The sequence below is a fragment of the Stegostoma tigrinum genome, chromosome 15, assembly GCF_030684315.1.
Source record: "Stegostoma tigrinum isolate sSteTig4 chromosome 15, sSteTig4.hap1, whole genome shotgun sequence".
NCBI classification, from domain to species: domain Eukaryota; kingdom Metazoa; phylum Chordata; class Chondrichthyes; order Orectolobiformes; family Stegostomatidae; genus Stegostoma; species Stegostoma tigrinum.
The window spans coordinates 26,263,795-26,279,573 of NC_081368.1; the positions used below are offsets into that span (position 1 = coordinate 26,263,795).

Genomic DNA, 15,779 nt, shown 5'->3' on the forward strand with positions numbered 1-15,779 from the left:
GCAATGTTAGGGCAGGTGGCTAAAAGCTTGGTCAGAGGTAGGATTTAAACAGTATCTTAAAGAGGCAGAAAGGTCAAGGATAGGAATTTCAGAGCTATAGGTTTAGGCAGTTGAAAACAAAATCAAGTTAGAGGGATCAAAATCAGGAATGTGAAAGTAGCCACAACTGGTGGAAGCCAAAAAGCACCCTCACTGTTGTATCCTCTTGCAGCCCAACAATGTTAGGGAAAGATCAGGGCATTAAACTTTGAGCAAAAGCACAGACTTTTTAAAGTCGAGGTGTTGACAGAGGCAATGTAGGTGAGCAAGCACAAGGATGATGGCTGAATGATGCTTTGGTGGAAACTCAAGTTAAAGGGGAATTGGAAGTTAGTCAGGACTGCATTTTGTTAGTCAATTTTACAGTGAACGAGGGAATTAAATGATGGTTTCAGTAGCAGATGAGCAATGGAAGGGTAAACACAAGAGAAATTATGGTGGCTTAAATAGGTAGTCATAATCAGGGAAATGTCCTCGCAAGGTCAGCTTAGTGTTAAGTGGATTGTTGAAATTCAATGTTTTGAATCAGCCTCAAACATTGGTCAAGGACAGAATATGGAGTTTGTATCTAGAGAATTGAGTTTCTGGAATTCAAAGTCTTCACAATATTTAAATGGAGAATAATTTTATTTATTCAACATTGGATATCAGCCAAATATGATGAAACACAGCAGGCAATACAGGTGGCAAGAAACCCAGAAAGGAGACCAAGAGCTGGCTCAGTGGGTCCCATGTACTGAGAAAAGCAGCAGCAGCCACAGAGGCAGTCAATCACATTTTAATTTCACGTGGTGGTGGGTGAGGTTTGGGAATGGAGAAACAATGAGAAATGAAAATGGCCACGGGCTTTAATTTGGTCTATTGTTCAAAATGTTTATGCCTAATTGTTTCATTGCAAAGTTTTTTGATTAATTTGATCCTAGCTGATTATTTCAAATTTGAAATAGTGTTTAAAAAATAAACAAAGACTTCAGACTGTGTTCTGCTGTTAGTTTGCAAGTCATCAAGTTAGCTGTATGGCATACTGATTAGAAATTACTGTCAAAAATCTGTACAAAAGACATCCACTTGACCAGAGGTGAAGGCTTCTTAGTTCATATGTATCATTCTACATAATGGACTTAGGAAACACTGCAAAAATGTCGAGCTTGCTCACCATTTTCGGATCAACATGGGTAGAGGGAACTTGGGCACTCATTCATTTGATCACGAGTAACAAATACTGGCAGCAATGGAGAGGAGGTACTTCACTGTTCATCTAATATGGATGTTTTGGAGAAACTTTCTTACCTCCCTTCTTTTTGCCAAGATATACAATGCAAGCATTACCCAAGGTAGTTGATAGCGTTTCCATAGTGCAAGAGATCTGCAAGACCTTTCACAGGAGATGGTCTCAAGCTGTAATACATCAGCAAAAGTCTCTCGGGTGCACCTAAAGCAGCATTGAATTGAAAGGAATTGTAGAAGACAAAATTGCTTTCTTTCAATCTTAAGGAATCTGTAACCAAAGAAGATATCTCCAAAGAAATCATTCAGGAAAAACATATGGGTTGAAATTAGAAATAAAAAAGGAATGGCCACCTTGAGGGACACTGAGGAAAAAACTGGTAGAGGGATCTCAGATATACGTAAGAATCATCACGTCGTAATCGTAAGTGATTTTAATTTTCCAAACATTGACTGGGACTACCATAAAGTTAAAGATTTGGATAGTGAAGAATTTGTTAAATGTATTCAAGAGAAGTTTCTTTATCAATATGTAAATGTTCCTGCTAGAGAAGGAGCAAAGCTTGAGCTCTTGAGTAATAAGGCAGGGCAAGAGACTGAAGTGATGTTGGAAATCACTCTGGGTTTAGTAATCATAATTGTTTTAAAATAGTTATGGAAAAGAATAAACTTTCCATTAAAAATTTTAATTTTTAATTGGAGTAAGGCAAATTCCAAGGTATAGCACAAGAATTTTAAAAAATTGATTGCAGTAGACTATTCACAGGTAAAAACATGGCCTGATAAATGAGACGCTTTCAAAGGTGTGAAAACAAGCGTTCAGAATCATTATGTTCCTGTTGAAGAGAGAGAAAGGTGAGGCTGGTACAATTAGAGAACAATGAATGAATAAAGATATTGAGGTTCAAGTCAAGAATAAAAAAAAATCAAATTAGATATGGACAACTGGGTTCAAATGATTCTTTGGAACAAAGAGAGTGTAGGGGCATTTTAAAGAGAGAGATCACTAAGGCAAAGAAAGGAAATGAAATAAGCTTTGGCAAATAAGGTTAAGGATAATCCAGAGAGATTCTACAAGTACATTAAAAGCAAGAGAGCAACGCAAAGGTAGGGCCCCTTAATGATCAAAGGGGCTTTGTGTTGAACCTCAGGAGAGATATTAAATGAATGTTTTGCATCAGTTTTTACTGTGGAGACAGAAATGGTGGGTAGAGAACTTGGGGGAAAAACAAACAGATCTTTTGAAAACAGTTCCTATTATAGAAGGGGAAGCGCTAGAGGTCATGGAAAACAAAGGGGGAATAAACCTCCAGGACGTAATTTAGTGTATGCCAGGATATTGAGGTAAATTAGGGACGTAATTGTGGGCCCCTTGCAGAAATAATTGTATCACCTATGACTATGGGCAAGATGCCGCATGATTAGAGAGTGGCTAATGTTTAAGAAGAGATGCAAGGAGAAGCCTGGGAACTGCAGACCTGAGAGTCTGACTTCTGAGGTGGGCAAGTTGCGGGAAGTGATTCTGAAAGATGAAGGTTTACACGCATTTGGAGAAGCAAGGAATATTAGAGATAGCATGCTTTTATGCGAGGGAAATCATGTCTCTCAAACTTGACTGAGTTTTTTAAAGACATAACGAAGAACACTGATGAAAACAGAGCAGTAGACGTTGTTTACTTGGAAGTTAGTAAAGCATTTGACAAGGTTCTGCATGGTAGACTAATTAATGAAATTAGACTAGATGGGATTCAAAGCAGATCCAAAATTAACTTATCGACAGCAGACAGAATGATGGAGTCATTTTCTGGACTGGAAGCATGTGATCAGCAGTGTTCCACAAGGACTGGTGCTGGGTCCACTTTAGTTTGTCATTTATATAAACGACAGATGAGAATATAGAAGTCATGGTTAGTAAGTTTGCAGAAGGCACCGAGATTGGTGGTACTACAGGCAGTGAAGTAGGTTACCTAAGATTACAAAGAGATCTTGATCAATTGGCTCAATGGGCTGAAGAGTGGCAGACAGAGTTTAATTTGGATAAATGTGAGGTATTGCATTTTGGTAAGATGATCAAGGGCAGGACTTACACAATGGTAGAGCCCTGAGTAGCGTAATAGAACGGAATCCTAGGATTTGAAGTTTGCATCACATATAGGTTGTGGTTAAGAACGCATTTAGCAACTTTTGAGAATGGGAGTTAGGATATTATGTTGCGACTGTACAGGTTGTTGGTGAGGCCTCTTCTGGAGTACTGTCTCCACTTCTAGGCACCTTCTTATAGGAAGGATATTATTAAGCTGAAGAGGGCTCAGAGATTTACCAGGATGCTGCTGGGAATGGAGGATTTGAGGAAAGGCCGGGCAGGCTGCAACTTTTTTCATTGGCGTGTAGGAGGTTGAGGAGTGACATTATAGGGGTTTATAAAATCATAGGGGGTACTCAAAGGTGAACGGCAGGTGTCTTTTCCTTAGGGTGATGATATCATGAGTAGGGGGCATATTTTTAAGGTGAGAGGAGAAAGATTTAAACCAAAAAAAAACACAACGACAACATTTTTTTTTAAGAAAAGAGCGGGTCACATGTGGAACGAACTTCCAGATAAAGTGGTAGATGCGGGTGCAGTTGCAACATCTGAAAGAAATTTGGATAATTTCATAATGAGAAATGTTTGGAGGGATATGGCCAAGTGCAGGCAGGTGGGACTATAGTTAAACCAAAGGGTCTGTTTTGTCTTGTATGACTGACTAAATTGATCCATTGGTCTGTGGCCTGACAGTGTGATCTGGCTCAAAGTCAACAAAGATGATTCCTGGAAACATGATAAAAACTTAATTCGAAAGAAAACTAGCTGCAGGAGTTCACAGACTATGAAAACACTGACTTGAAAGTACTACTGGAACACTGCATTCCAGAGTGCCAGAATGATGGTGCTATGGCCCAGACTGTCCAAAGTACTGCATCGAATACAAAACAGAGCAAAATTATGGCACAATTGTCGACTGGACTCTTTAAAGTAAAGCAGGTAGAGTTTTGTAGACATTTTCTAATCTACCTGTTCAGTGATGTCACAACACACTACTGGAACAGGTGGGACCTGAACCTGGGCTCCTGGTGCAGAGGCAGAGATACTATCAAATCACTACAAGATTAAGAAGAGCTCTGTAACATTTTCCATGTAATGGAGATCACACAAAGCAATAACATTGGCCAAAGCTGAGGTAGAGGGTCTCCTCCCTCAATAAAGAATTGAGAGTGGCCAACAAGTCTACCATAAAAACATTGATACATCATGTAGTCTCTTGAAATACCCATCTGGAGGACCATGTCAATGTGGAATTAGTTTAACCAAGTGACACAGAACAAGTTAGAAAACCAGATTTGATCACATGGTATATAAGCGATTATCAGCGACCTTGTCTGAAAAGAACATTAACCTTCCAAGTTGCACATTCTGCAGCATGCAGCTCAACCCTGAAGAAACAGAACAAACTTTTGCAGAAGTCACAGAAGTTCAGCAACTCAAGTACTGACAGATGCCGAGAAAAAGCGACAGACCAAAATGTCAGCAAACCTTACATATTCCTTTTGCCTAAAGCTTACCAATAAAAGTGAGAATGAATATGTAACAAGGGGGCTGTGAAAGTCAGTGGGTGGTCTGTGGAGGCAGTGGAAAGAGGGCTTTTGTTTGGATTTTTGACCCCTTTGACAGTGCGTGTTTTGTACAACAATATTCAATAGGCAGGACCTCATGTGGGGAGACATCAAGGTGTAAGCAGCTTGCAACCACAGCATAGGGAAAGATAGCACATATGCCATCCTGCTAGAGGGCAAATTTTTTTTTGCAGAAGAAAATTTATGGATAAGTACAAAGAGATACTTTGTATATTTGGTTTGTGTACAACATTAGTGATATGGAGGAGTTCAGACCTAATTTAGCATGGAGCTACGCACAAAGTTAGGGGCCTATCTTTTCCAGCACAGATCTGGTGATCAATTCCAATAATATCCCAGACCCAGTCAAAGCATCTGTCGGTCAATGTCACAGCCATGACTGTGCCACATGCAGTAGTTCAGGCTGAAATCAAAGTGCTGGAGATCACAGCAGGTCAAGCAGCATCCATGGAGAAAAAAACAAACTAAAATTTCTAGTTTAGATGACTCTTCAGAATTGATAGAATGGACCTCTTAAATATTCATCACTTTCTACACCTTCTCCGCAGCTATAATATATACAGGTGCATCAGGGTTAACAGAACAGAGTGTAGGATACAGTCTCAGAGATAATGGGAACTGCAGATGCTGGAGAATCCAAGATAACAAAGTGTGGAGCTGGATGAACACAGCAGGCCAAGCAGCATCTCAGGAGCACAAAAGCTGACGTTTCGGGCCTAGACCCTTCATCAGAAAAGGGGGATGAGGAGGGGATTCTGAAACAAATAGGAAGAGAGGGGGAGGCGGATTGAAGATGGATACAGGAGAAGAGAGTATGGGTGGGGAGGTAGGGAGGGGATAAGTCAGCCTAGGGAGGACAGACAGGTCAAGGGGGCAGGATGAGGTTAGTAGGTAGGAAATAGAGGTGCGGCTTGGGGTGGGAGGGGGGGATAGGTGAGAGGAAGAACAGGTTAGGCAGGCTGGGACGAGCTGGGCTGGATACAGCCTGCTTGTTAAACACATAAGACAACACTTTTCACAGTAGGTACCTCAGTACACATGACAGTAATTGATCAAATCTGTTTTAAACAGATAAATGTTGCAAATATTATCTGCTGTAGGCTCAAATCCACAACCATTCTCACCAACTTCTGGCAATACTACTGTCAGATGACAGATTTCAAAGAGGATGTCCTTCCTGAAACAATCATCTGGCACAGTTTCTCAGGGAGCTTTGAATAGGAGAATGACATTCTGAATACTATGTGGATATTGCCTCCTTTGACAGGCATTCTTCTCACCCACCCTGCAAGTAGCTTGTCCAGCCCTGTGTCAGCTTCGCTGTTCATCCTTGTCAATGTTGTAGTCCAAGGTGACATAGGCTGCTGCATGCACATTTGAGGGGAAGTTACATGCAGAGAGCTCAAAGTCAGGGCAAAATGCATCTAGGCTTTAACAACAGTAAAGAACTGAAACAGAACTTTACAAATCAGGTGGTATCCAGTAGAAATCAGTAAGCCACTAAGTGGTTGCTGATCCCTTTAAATACCAGGTCAGGGGAAGGAGATAGTGTCCTTCTTGTTGTTGAAGACAGGTCTACTTGTGATAATGTGGACTCCAAACTATAACAACCAAGAGTCTTGCGGCAGTATTCCTACCTCAAGAGTTAGGAGCCCTGGTGTTCAGGTCCCTCTTGTTCTGGGAAGTATACAGTAACTTGTCTGAACAGTCTGATCTACAATCTTTGGACCTGAACGTCCAGAATCAAGTCTCACCCGCCCGGAGAGGTTGTGTAATAGGTCTATAGGAAGACGTTTTCAAACTCCAGGATGCAGCTCCGAGACTGGCGGTATTAGAACTAGACTACGAATCCACTTACCCCAGGGAATGTTCGAGTCTCACCGTCGCAGTTGGTGGAATTTAAATGCCGCTCTAGGCCCAGTCCATGTCGAGTGAGGACACCCTCACCAGGAGTGCACGGGTGCACCATTTTGAAAACTAACGGTCCTTGGGCCAAGCGCGTGGCGTTTCTCCTCCCGATGAACAGGTGCCGCCGCGAGGGAAAACACCACATTTTACACAACACCAAAAGAAACAGCAACATTAGGCTGTTCGGCCTTTCCTTCTTTATGGTACAAGACAGAGAATCCCCCGACCGGGAGGATAGTTCAATATGAGCAGTAAAGACACCAGCACAGCCGACAAAACATCGAGTGACGGGGCCTTCACCATTCGTCCCCCCTCGCTCTTGGACCATCCGCTAGAGAAGCAGCGGCAGCCCTGGGAGCCAGCAAATGGCAAAGTCCCGTCACCCTCACCAAACCCCCAATAGAAAGGGATGGAGGGAAAATCGCGCTCCTTACAGCCTCTCAGTTTCCTACTATTTTTAATCAAAGTAAGACCCTCAACTCGGACAATATCTAATTTACCTCCATCATAACAGCCGCCGCCACCACCGAGCACCGCCCCCTCCCCTTCTCCAACCACCAGAGCCTGGACAATGATTGACAAGAGGGATTTCTCAGACTACACACAGCTGCTGCATGTTTCTAACCCAGTGTGGAGTGGATCATCAATCAGCAAAACTGGCGACGTCCCACACCTATTGGAGGTTTCTAACCCAGTATACCGGGGGTCTTGTCTGCTGGTGTGATTCTGTCCCTACTTCTGGGGCAAGAGGCCCGAGTTCAAGTCCTGGTTTCTCCAGAAGTGCCTAATAACATATCTTAAAAATAGTTAAATCTTTAAAATAAAAGTGGATCACTAGGGCTCCTTCACTACAGTGGTAGTGTGCCTACCTCTGAGCCAGGAGACCTGGGTTCAGGTCCTGCTCCAGAAGTGTGTAATAGCATCTCTGAACAGATTGATTAGAAAATATCCACAGGGAATTCCTGGTCAGGTTGGTTATTTCTTGCAAGTGTTATATTTCTCTCACCTAGTTCACAGTAGATCATTATAGTTTGCATAACAGTGGTTATTTATAGTCATTAACAACTGTTCACCCTTCCAGCCAGATTATCAACTGCTTTGTCTATCCAACTGCTCTTCAGGCTCTATCCTATTTTTTACTTCTTACCCCAACCCCCTCACTTTCTGCATTTAAACTGACATTTTCCCAGCTACCATCAGTTCTGAGGAAGGGTCACCAGATCTGAAACACTAACTTTGTGTTTTTTTTCTTCACATGCTGTCAGGCCTTTTTTGAGTTTTTTCCAGCAACTTCTGTTTTTGTTCCTGATTTCCAGCATCCACATTTCTTTTCTTTTGGTTTTTATATAGTATACATATCCACTGTTTGAATACAATACTCAGTGAGTGTCAGGTAACTTGCTTTTAAAAGGTGTAGTAATCTTTTGCACAATTATTGGTTTTTAAAATGGTCCTTTTCCATTTCAATCAAACAGTGCATACAAATTGAAATCCAGCCAACAATAATTAGCTTATTCTAATTTTAAAAAACTGATCACCATTCCATACACCAGAGGCCTCCTGCTTACTGTCAACTATGTGATTGGTTTCCAGGTGGCAGAACAGCTTGTGGGTGTGAATCTTTGAGAGAAAAGCAATTGGACTTCTGAAAAAGAAGTAGTCCTTTCTCTGCAGTAAACACCTCAACCCTCATATTGGTGTTATCACTGGACTGCTAATCCAGAACTCCAGGTAATGTTCTAGGGAGCGAGGTTCAAATCCTGCTGGGCAGATGGTGGAATTTGAATTGGATAAAGATCTGGAATTGACAGTCTAATGATGATCACAAGTCCATTGTTGATTCTCAGAAAAAAACTATCTGCTTGGCCTGCTGTGTTCATCCAGCCTCACATTTTATTATCTTGGAATCTCCAGCATCTGCAGTTCCCATTATCTCTGATACTATTTTAACCTCATTGCGAAGCCTCTTCCAGGGATGCCTAACCTGAAGAAGTTACCCTCCTCCCTCCGGACCAACCTCAGGGAATCTCTCTCCCATTGCAACTCTCTTGTACTCTCCATCTTCGGTCCGCCTCCCCCTCTCTCCCTATTTATTCCAGTTCCCTCCCCCCATCCCCCTCTCTGATGAAGGGTCTAGGCCCGAAACGTCAGCTTTTGTGCTCCTGAGATGCTGTGTTCATCCAGCCTCACATTTTATTATCTGGTTCCCTAATGTCCTTTAGGGAAGGAAACTGTCATTATCACCTGGTCTGGCCTACATGTGACTCCAGACCCACAGCAATATGGTTGACACTTAACAATTAGGAATGGGCAATAAATGCTGGCCTAGTAAGTAACACTCCCAACCCATGAATGAATTTTTGGAAAAAACATTATAAGCATGGACCTCAAAATCTCCCCTTCCCCTACTGCATCCCTCAACCAGCCCAGTTCGTCCCCTCCCCCCACTGCACCACACAACCAGCCCAGCTCTTCCCCCCCACCCACTGCATCCCAAAACCAGTCCAACCTGTCTCTGCCTCCCTAACTGGTTCTTCCTCTCACCCATCCCTTCCTCCCACCCCAAGCCGCACCCCCCGCTACCTACTAACTTCATCCCACCTCCTTGACCTGTCCGTCTTCCCTGGACTGACCTATCCCCTCCCTACCTCCCCACCTACACTCTCTCCACCTATCTTCTTTACTCTCCATCTTCGGTCCGCCTCCCCCTCTCTCCCTATTTATTCCAGTTCCCTCCCCCCATCCCCCTCTCTGATGAAGGGTCTAGGCCCGAAACGTCAGCTTTTGTGCTCCTGAGATGCTGCTTGGCCTGCTGTGTTCGTCCAGCCTCACATTTTATTATCTTGGAATCTCCAGCATCTGCAGTTCCCATTATCTCTGATAAGCATGGACCAGTTGTCCTGTGCTTCCTACAGCAAGTGATAGTACATGGAGATGCAAGATGAAAGAGCAGCAGATTCTGACAAAATGAGAAGATCACCTCATCTATAGACAGGGGCCATTGAACTACCTCACCAGTCTTTCCCTCTGGTTGTAGCACCCTCTTTGTATGTCTGTGGGTGGAGTTTTATGTGGTATTTATGTCAATTGTTCATAATTATTTACCTGTAACTAGAATTTATTTATTTGTAATACATAGTTACCATGTTTAAGTGCAGTAACCTGGTCTGTGCTTTCTGCCAACCTGGATCTAAAATGGAGATAAATTGAGAAATTTTGTGAGCTTTATATAAAATCTTTAATTTTTATGATGATTCTAGGAATAGCAGGACTTGATTTCCAATATGCTAGCCCAGTGAAGCATAACAAATATCAGAAATGAGAAGCATGCTTTGTATTTGAGAAGTTGACTTAGTCAGTGTAACCTTTTGCACCCTTATCAAGCTCCACGTGCTCCTCCACACCTTCAGCACTGCTGGAGATTATTCTACCCTCCCCCTTTTAGAATACACTTTACCCCCGGAACCTTTTGGACTATTTTCCTCTGACACCCAACAATAACCATTTTTCTTTTGTGCCACGTATGACTCACTATAAACTTTGAAGAAAGGAGCATGAGTAGGCCATTCAACAAGCATGCTACATATCCAATATGATCATGGCTGATCATCGAGCTCAGAATCCTAATCCCACGCTCCCCTTGTCTCCCTTGATTCCTTCAGCCACAACAGCTATATCTACCTCCTTGAATATGTATAATGCTTTTGCCTCAACCTCTTTTCGTAGTACCGACTTCTACAGGCTCTTTGGGTGAAGAACTTACGCCTCATTGCAGTCGCAAAAACTTTGCCACTTATCCTTAAACTATGACCTCTGGTTCTGGACTTTCCCACCATCGGGTATGTCCTTGCTGAATCTAACCTGTCTGGACCTTTTCACGTTATATAGGTTTTTGAGATCCCCTCCTTTATTCTTTTAAACTCCAGTGAATACAATCCTAATCGACTCAATCTCTCCTTGTCTGTCAGTCCTACTAGGCTAGGATTCAAATTGGTAAACCTTTGTTGTATTCCCTGCATGGCAAGAATACCGTTCCTCAGGTAAGAAGATCAAAACTGCTCTCAATGTTCCAGGTGCAGTGTCATCAATGCCCTGTATAATTGCAGGAAGACATCCTGCTTTGGTATTCAAATCCTATTGCTATAAAGGCTGACGGTTTGACATTTTTACTAAAGTAAAAAAAACTGCGGATGCTGGAGATCTGAAACAAAAACGCTGCATTTGAGACACTAACTGTGCTTTCTCTCCACAGATATTGCCAGGCTCACTGAGTTTCACCTAGCAGTTTTTGGTTTTTTTTTGCCCCCTTCACTGCCCACTCCTCTGCATACTCACTTTCAGCAACTGATGCATGAGGTCACCCAGGTCTCAGTGAACATTTCCCCTCAATTTACAGCCATTTAAAAATGATCTGTCTTCCTATTTTTGCTACCAAAGTGGACAGCCTCACATTTATCCACTTATACTGCATCTACATGCATTTGCCCATTCACTTAGTCTGTCCAAATCAGACTGCAACATCTCTGCATTTTCCTCCCAACTTTGTATTATCTGCACATTTTGAGATACTACATTTAGTTCACTTGTAGAAATAATTAACACTAATTATGAATAACTGGGGTTCTGGCATTGATTCTTGCAGTACTCTATTCACTACCTGCTGTTCAGAAATTAACCAATTTATTCCCACTATTTGTTTCTTGTCTGCGAACCAATTTTCTATCCATCCCAATGCACTACTTCACCATCATGTGCTTTAATTTTACACAATCTCTTAGGTGGGACTTTGTCAAAAGCCTTCTGAATGTCCAAATAAACTGCATCCACTGGCTTGCTCTGAACAGCTCTAGTTACATTTGTGAAGAATTCCAGTAGATTTGGTTTTATTAAATCCATGCTGTGTCTGATTCTGCTGCTATTTTCTATATGCTCTACTAGAAAATCTTTGATAATGGACTCTAGTATATCTCCCATTACCAGTGTCCGATTCACTCACCTATAGGGTCTTAGTGTACAGTACAGCAACAGACCCTTCAGTCCATCTTGTACATGCTGACCAGATATCCTAAATTAATCTAGTCCCATTTGCCAATGTTTAGCCCCTATACCTATTCCACATCCTTTGTCCTATAAAATTCCCTGTTTTCTCTCTACATCACTTCTTAAAGAGGGGGTTACATTAGTTACTCCAATGTGCAGAAACCAGTGGAAAGCTCTCCCCATTGAATTTCAAAGATGAATGTGCCCAAAAAACAAACCTTCTAGTCAGAGACAAATGGTTTAGAGTCCTTGCTGAGGGCATTCATCAGATGCCAGCTGCAATCTTCCCGGTAGTATATGGGCCACACACCTGGGCTGATCATAACTGCAAGAGGAAATGGACACCGAGCAGCACACTGGAAGCCAGTGATATTTCTTTTCATTTTCTTCTTTGACCCCAGCAGTTGTGATTGCAAGAAGGCAAAATTTGGCCAATAGTTCTTTCCTACTACGGGATTCAGAAATGGGAGCTAAAATTAAACATCATTTCTTACAGGCATCAGTAATTTTATAAAACATCAACCAAGTGACCAGTTTTTTAAAAATTTGACCATTGACAGTAAGTGTAAGCAGGGCTTGGGTAAAGGGCATCATGGCTAAATCATATTTCCTCCACGTGCATGCACTTTGTAACAGGAGACACTGGACAGCACTAAGGAAATGAAGTTACAGTTGATAACTTGCAGCCTACCTAATGCAACAACACTGAAGCTTGTGCTTGTCTTGCTGTTCTGCCTTTTATTTTGTTACACAAACACCAAACAAAACCTAAGCAAGACCAGAAAATGTCCTAGTTTGGATGACACCATTACTACGTACATTATAAGAACCTTCTGCATTGCTGATTCCTGAGTTTTGGTTTAGTTCGTTTACTTCTTATTCTTTTATGTTTCCAATGAATGTCAAGTCCATTGCAATTTGGAAGCTCAATCCTGTCTTAATTTATAAATATAAGGAACTGAATTCCTTAACTATTTATCCTCAGGCAGTCCCAAAGTTTTGAGGATGACTTGCTTTTGCTCAATTCAATGGGTTCTGAAGTGGCTGATAAATCCAAAATGCAGCCTACTGATGCTGCCAAATGTAAATGAATTTTTTGGATTTTTATGAGTTCTCCAAGATGCCTCAACAAAGTCCCTTGGTCCCTGTTAAATTAACTTTCTCCATTTTAGTTTATCACAAATCAGGGACTCGTATGAGTCAACAGGGATGTTTGACTTCTACAGCAATTCTTTGAGACCATCCCTAAAGCAATACCACCATTCTGGAATGGTGGAATCCCCGGTGTGACTGAATTACAAGTAAATTAGTTACTTTAGAAGTCTAATATCTGGCCGAAGGAATGAATTGTCCTGCCCATATTTAAATGATTAGCATCTTGATGATGGGCATGTTGCTTTGACAAGGATATTGTTTTTGGATGGTCTTTCTTACCATTGAGTTTGGAAGTTCTTCACAAAGCATCACAAATAGCACCAGTGATCATGGGAACTGCAGATGCTGGAGAATCCAAGATAACAAAGTGTGAAGCTGGATGAACACAGCAGGCCAAGCAGCATCTCAGGAGCACAAAAGCTGACGTTTCGGGCCGAGACTCTTCATCAGAGAGGGGGATGGGGAGAGGGTTCTGGAATAAATAGGGAGAGAGGGGGAGGCGGACCGAAGATGGAGAGAAAAGAAGATAGGTGGAGAGGAGAGTATAGGTGGGGAGGTAGGGAGGGGATAGGTCAGTCCAGGGAAGACAGAAAGGTCAAGGAGGCGGGATGAGGTAGTAGGTAGGAAATGGAGGTGCGGCTTGAGGTGGGAGGAAGGGTTGGGTGAGAGGAAGAACAGGTTAGGGAAGCGGAGACAGGCTGGGCTGGTTTTGTGATGCAGTGGGGGGAGGGGCGATTTTGAAGCTTGTGAAGTCCACATTGATACCATTGGGCTGCAGGGTTCCCAAGCAGAATATGAGTTGCTGTTCTTGCAACCTTCGGGTGACATCATTGTGGCACCACAGGAGGCCCATGATGGACATGTCATCTGAGGAATGGGAGGGGGAGTTAAAATGGTTTGCGACTGGGAGATGCATCCTTTAAGGTGGCTGTAGTAAGTAGTGCATGTCTCAGAAGCATGCCAGTGAACAGGGATCATTGCTGCCCTGACTGTAGCCCTGGGTTTGAGATTATAGTCCCCAAATACTCTTTTCCTCTGTCAGCCAAAGGCTGTGCTAGCTCATTAAATCTGATGATAAATTCAAATGTCAGTGCCCCAAGATCTGGAAAATAGTCTACATAATTTATCTTATTGATGGAGAGATTTTATGTAACTGTTTGGGAAAGTATCAGTTTTCTGGGTGTTTGTTGATATCCTGTACTATAATCTTCAGAATTTGAGTCAAGAATAACTGGAGCTTTGTTTCTCAGTGGGTACTTACACAAACTCAAAGACTGAGGTTGGACCAATTTTGGTTTTGGATTGGTTGTCGTTTAGATTGAACTGTTTCCTGTCCTGTAAATTATCTGAACAACTACTAATAGTTTGCTAGAGGTGGGTGTGGTGATGCATAGAGGAAGAGAGAGAAGAAGGTTTGTGTGATTATACAACCCTGTTTGATACCAGTTTTCAAGATAGCAGGAACTGCAGATGCTGGAGAATCTTAGAGAACAAGGTGCAGAGCTGGATGAACACGGGAGGGCAAGCAGCATCGGAGGAGCAGGAAGGTTGACGTTTTGGGTCCAAGAAGGGTCGAGGTCTGAAACGTCAGCCTTCCTGCTCCTCTGATGCTGCTTGGCCTGCAGTGTTCATCCAGCTCTGCACCTTGTTATCTCTGATACCAGTTTTCCCTGGGATAAGGACTAGCCTGGCTGTAGGCAAGCATCATAGCTTGGATGGCATTGTGCAGTAGACTGTAGTGAGTCAAATTTGAGGAGGATAATCCATGAAAGTGCCAAATATGAGATTAAAGAAGAAAAGCCATGCACAGTGGTTAATGTTACATCTTTCTTGGATTTGCTTTGCACTGTAGGTCATGTCTGTGCTGCTTATAGTTGGGCGCAAAACTGCACTTGGACTTAACCAGACAGAACATTCACACGTTCTCATTCGAAAGCCTGAAGGCCTGGAGTCCTCAGTGTTGTCTTTTTGCAGATAAATCACTTATTTTAATTGAAATGCTGTAATTTTCTTTGTTGTGGTGTCCATTCATCCAACAATACATTCATTTTAATAGAGTATACGATTATACGCTTTAAACGTAATCCGGAAAAAAATCTACACTTTGGAAGTTAAAGAGTCAGTATAAAATAACTAAGTGCAGATGTGAAAACTGATGGATATTACTTAACTGCCGACGTGGCAATTCCAGACGTGAAGCTTGGGGGAGGTGTATCTATGCCTCCCTGCTTATAGTGGAAAACCCTCATGTACAAAAACACAAAAACATTATTACTGATTTTTTTCTCCTCAAATCACTTAACAAAAACAGAAATATGATCCAACTGCCATCACATTTAAAATTCCTGCGCCATATCGCCTTCTCTTCTGATCTGACAATGGTTTTCTTTTGTAATATTGTTACAAATGTTTGTTTTAATTTCTCGGTACGATGTTATGAGTAAAATGTTAAAAGCGTGATAAAAGCACAACGTATCGGTAACCTTGATTTAAAACACCCCATTCGACCAGTTTAATAATTTCTTCCAGAGAATGTGGCATAAATCACAACCTTGAAAAGTAAAACCTTGCATTTGAAGTGGTAAATAGCCAGAACAGGAAATGTAAGGTTGACAACATCATCTTGGCCATCTTACGTACCGGTCCCATTTCATTGCTTGTTCAGTGATCTCTCCCTCTGTACCTCTTTCGTTTTTCAGTACTAGAGTAAAGCGAAAACAACAGAAATGACATTTCTT

At 42.1% G+C, this 15,779-nt stretch overlaps 1 protein-coding gene across 1 annotated transcript in view; it reads right to left on the minus strand.

Annotated features, from left to right (window-relative positions):
• The window catches only part of LOC125458975 (uncharacterized), a 53,131-nt gene extending 45,801 nt beyond the window's left edge, over positions 1-7,330 (minus strand). Inside the window, exon 1 of the mRNA XM_059651256.1 lies at positions 6,797-7,330. Within this exon, the coding sequence (XP_059507239.1) occupies positions 6,797-7,174 (378 nt within the window). The 5' untranslated portion in view covers positions 7,175-7,330. The remainder of the gene's footprint in view (positions 1-6,796) is intronic.
• Between the last annotated feature and the right edge of the window lie 8,449 nt (positions 7,331-15,779).